The sequence below is a fragment of the Octopus sinensis genome, linkage group LG16 (genome assembly GCF_006345805.1).
Source record: "Octopus sinensis linkage group LG16, ASM634580v1, whole genome shotgun sequence".
Classification (NCBI taxonomy): domain Eukaryota; kingdom Metazoa; phylum Mollusca; class Cephalopoda; order Octopoda; family Octopodidae; genus Octopus; species Octopus sinensis.
This window is the reverse complement of record NC_043012.1, coordinates 13,480,571-13,485,501: the sequence shown is the minus strand read 5'-3', so window position 1 is coordinate 13,485,501 and position 4,931 is coordinate 13,480,571. Positions and strand designations below refer to the sequence as shown.

At 35.9% G+C, this 4,931-nt stretch overlaps 1 protein-coding gene across 1 annotated transcript in view; it reads left to right on the top strand.

Annotated features, from left to right (window-relative positions):
• The window catches only part of LOC115220601 (neuronal acetylcholine receptor subunit alpha-4-like), a 7,240-nt gene continuing 2,309 nt past the window's right edge, over window positions 1-4,931 (top strand). Inside the window, exon 1 of the mRNA XM_029790750.1 lies at window positions 1-143. Coding sequence (XP_029646610.1) covers window positions 1-143 — 143 coding nt within the window. The remainder of the gene's footprint in view (window positions 144-4,931) is intronic.

The window sequence follows — 4,931 nt, the reverse complement described above, 5'->3', positions numbered from 1 at the left end:
ATGGTTAATTTATCTAAGAAATCTCTCACCACAACAAAAATCCGTATTTTAGCTAAAGGTTTAAAATTTACACCTACTCCACGTAGACCCAACACCAATGAAATTAAAGATAACATTGCAGAATCCTGTATAAAACTTCGATTGTTAGAAGCACTAACCAACTACAACAACGATGATGAATCACTAATGAGAGACAAAAGTAATCATCTACCACTCAAAGGAAGGAATAAAACACTAGGCAACTTCTAGAACCGTATCCAGAATTTTCCTCTCACTATCTATGAACTAAAAATTGTACCTAACCTGAACACCATACAATGAAAATACCTACTACAGCTAAAAAGCGACAAAGACCTGATAATCAAAGAAGCAGAAAAAGGTAGTGCTGTGGTAGTGATGGACACATAATACTATAAATTCCTAGCATTGTCCATACTAGAAAATGACTCCTTTTATGAAAAAGTTGGAAATTATAGGAAGCAAAAAACATTAAAACAATTTTGAATTTTAATACTCATATTACTTGTTTCACTCCTTGTTTCACATTGAATGATCTACCTTAACAAATCAACTACCTAGTTTTTTTAAAGCAAAGTTGCAATACTGCTTTGGCATACGCAAACTACCTCTGATAGCCAAGAGGTGAAGAACAAAGAAAAAAGACACACAAACATCCCTATACATATATAGTTATACATTGGGCTTCTGCACAGTTTCCATCTGCCAAATTCATTCACAACGCTCGCGGCTACAATAGAAGAGAATTGACCCTGATGCGGCGCTTAACCATACGGACACATTGTAGTTTAAGTGATACTATCAGTCTTCGAGGTTCTATAATAATTCATAATTTGGAGAAAAAGTATTACAGTGTTTACAATATTTCACTCATTCCTGGAAAATAGCCACAGCAGTTCAAGTATATATAAATGAGCAATAGCGGCATACCATTTCTGTCTGTCGCAGTATATTGCTTTATTTCGTTATAGCAATACATTAAGAAATATATGTGATGAAGCTTAGCAGTTCCTCTCTCTTTGCGTATTGTATATTATTGTTTGTTCAATAAGCATTTATACATTAAAATATATTTTTCACTGAATACGTAACTGACTTAGTTATGAATATTTCATATGTTATCGTGTTTGTTTAATACAATTGAATAGCGGTTCATAAAATCTGAAAATGAATACAAAATACCCAGCGTGCGGAGGGAACAATAAAAGAGAAATGAAAAATTTTCGCGGGAAATATGTATATATAATCATCGCCTACACACGCAGGTTAATAAAGTCATCACACCTACAATCACAATAAAACCGACAGCCTATATACATAAACACAAATGTATAGTAGTTATGGTGTCATCAGAATGAAACTTCTCTATTTAATGTACTACGCGATTACACAAGTTTACATTTACCTTCAAGCTAACAGAATTAGATCATTTTAACCCTAGCCCACAGAATCACATGTATTATTTTTTATCTCAGTTGTTCTTTACTAATACAAGATGTAAAATCACCACAGAGTGTGGTATTAAATAGCAAAAATAACATCTCTTAGCGATATGTGTGAATTGAGAACTAATGTTGAATCAGAAAATAAAATCACGTAACATCAGTATCAATAGTTGGAAGAATTGTGAACCAGGAGATAAAAAAAAAACTATGGGAAAGTATCCACATGCTGTAATAATCTGTAATGGATGTTCCGTGTATTTAGATAATTTTTATAGATATAAAATGCATTTAAATGACAGAATAAACTTAAAATGGTTAGCAACTTTTGTTTAATTGTAGTTACCTGTATTAAATCAATACATCTCTCTTCTTGGTTCAAACTTTGCTTATTTCAATTATTCGCTCGTACAATTTCGTTATAGACCAAATGAGTAGGAGGTAAATACAAATGTCGATGGTATCGACTTCTTGATTTCCTTTAAAAGAAATGACTTCGTGCTAAAAGAAAAAAAATCAAAATAAAATGGAACAGCTGCAATTTCTATCAACAGCTACAAACCTAACGCATTAGTCTGCCGACTGGCGTCGTCTGATATATTCCTACTGCTACGTGGAGCATCTTTGTTTTGCAGTCCCTCTCCCCTGTTCGTCGATTTTTCCGATAGCTGAAACGAAAGAACAACGTGCTTCCATAAAATTTTGTTTCCTGCTGGGGAAAACGGCGGCTGAAACAGTTTTCATACTTCAAACAGCTTGCAAGCGCGCTGCCATGAGCGAAACATTTTTACCAGTGGTTACCACGCTTTACGTATGGTCACTCATAACCAACCGCGCTCAAGAGGACCGGGCACCTCCTAAACGAATGAAAACTTCATGAAGATTCATGAACTGGTCTTGGAGGACCGTTACCAAATTATTGACGAAATTTGTGATATGACTCTTGTGTCCAGGAGCTCTTGCACACAAAATTTGATCGAGAAATTGCGAATGAAAAGAGTTGCAGCAAAATTTGTACCTCACTTACTCACAGAAGATCAAAACCAGTCACGACTGAATGGGAGTCGTGAACTGAAAGAAAAGTTAGAAGTTGGCCAAGACCTTTCCTCGAAGTTCAACAATGGTGACAAAAGCTGATGCTAAGTAATTTGCCGATGTGGAAGAGGTAAGAGAAAAAAACTTCGCAAGAGTTTCAGCATTGCTTCGAATAGAGGAAACGCGCCTGGATGTCGACATTGTTTGAAATGTAGAATAATTCAAATTGCAATAAAATTGTAAACATGTAAAAGTGTAAACATGTAAATCTAAATGAATAAAATAATATTGTGAAATTCTACTTTCTTTTGGGTACCATTTCATAATTATCAGTTTAATAATCTCCATGGCGATAAATGCAAATACAAGAAATTAATAGACATGCAGTCATTGTTGTCAAATAAACGGGGCAGGTGATTTAAAATTTGTTAACTTTTTAATTTTGTACACAAATTTTAGATTGAATTGAAAGTCTCTGGGGGGAGTTATTCAACTCTATTGAAAAGAACAAAACATTCTGAATATTCAGACTCAATAAGGACACTCTGATTCGTTCAAGGGCTTCAAAATATTATCGATGATGATCATAGCAAATAAGTGAGGTCTATCTTCAAAGTACTTCAGGTGTATGAGTGGTGGGTTATTAGGACATCCTCTCCTCACACGCTAGCAACGGTCAGTGTCAGCACTATGCCGTCGGGAACTTCGGTTCCTGGTAGGGCCACCCAAGGTGGATTGGTCTGACACCGAGTGGTATTAGGGCCACAACACGGCAGACGGCGGTCTGGTGAAAATCCTCCGAGTGTCGGTTTCGGCAAACGGCGGCTACTCGGTCGTTCTGTCCCTGCGTCTGCTGACAATCTGCGGCAAACAGGATGTCTCTACATGCGGGATTGTTGGGGACCGCTTGTGAAATCCACATATTCCCAAGAAATTTCTTCCAAGGAAGAAGCCGACTCAAACCGACCAGGGTAAATGTCGCCACAAGTACAAGTAAGTAAGTAAGTAAGGGGGTATTAGATGTAGGTATATATTGAGAGACCTATTTATATGTATAAAATCGACTCAAAATCATTTTATCCGTGCCTATCTGTCAATTAACCCTCTTGAATTTGGCTAGCATTATTACTTTGGTGTGGTAAAACTTCCATGAAACTCAAAAGTCTAAAGGAAATGACAAATGCTTATGTGAAGATCATTTCTGATACCCACAGATTTATGCACCGCCCTTTTCCAGGAAATATGAATGTTTGCCTCTTCTGAGAGAGCAGAACAACGACGAACCTGTCATAAGATGTCGCTTCTTCCCACAAGGACTAAGAATTATGCTGCTGGTTATGTTGAGTTGCTGGACACATTTATTAAACCTAGCATGTTTGAAGTACACAGTGGAACTCCAACCGAGTTTCGAACAATTTTCACTATTTTTCAGAAAGGCCACGGAATTCATAAAAAGATGTCTGACAATGTTTACGTTTATGTAACAACAACTGTCACCATTTTTAGATAGAGTGAGTAATTGACATCCTCACAATACCACAGCTGTTTTGAAGGACTATATAACAATATATAGAATCGAATTGGATGAAGAAAATTAGAAGCATATAAAACGGTGAGAGGTTTTACTATGGTTAGAGTAGAACAATTCATTAGAAGTAAAATTTATATTATTTGCATCAAATGTTTACAAGCGAGAAAAAACGAAGTTAAAATAGTCTAAATGATGAGGGAAATTCAAACCTCAACCTCACACAGCATAAACCCTGATATATAGGTGATATAACTTGTGATGATATCAAACGTCTGAGCGAATAAATTAAAGAATAAAGTTCATTTCAATATTTCTTTTCCCGTGTCCTTTTGCTTATTTTCGATATAAAAATGTATGTACATTTTTTGACGACAGGAGTGCTTTAGAAAACATACATACATGCATACATACATACATACATACATACGTACATACATACATATGTATGTGTGTGTGTATGTGTTTGCCCAGCCAACATCGCTTGATAACCGAACTTGGTGTGTTTACGTCCCCGTAACTTAGAGGTTCGGCAAAAGAGAAATATAGAAAAGGTACTAGGCTTACAAAGTCCTAGGGTCGATAGGTTCGACTAAAAGGAGGTGCTCCAGCATAGCCGCAGTGAAACGATTGAAAGAAGTAAAATTATAAACGAATAAAGAGAAGAATATAAATATGTAAGTAGGTAAGTATGCGTGTGATCTTGAAAATGTATGTGTATGTGCGTGCGTGTATTTGTACACTTCTATCTCTCTATATATTTGCCTGTGTTAATGAAAACCCGCTGTAAAAACGTTCTGTTTTTCTGCTCCGTCTATCGAGATCATTTTGCTTTTTTATCTTTAGGGAACTCTATAATATATTGATAGTTTATGTGGCAGATTTATCTCATGCTTTTATTGTAGATT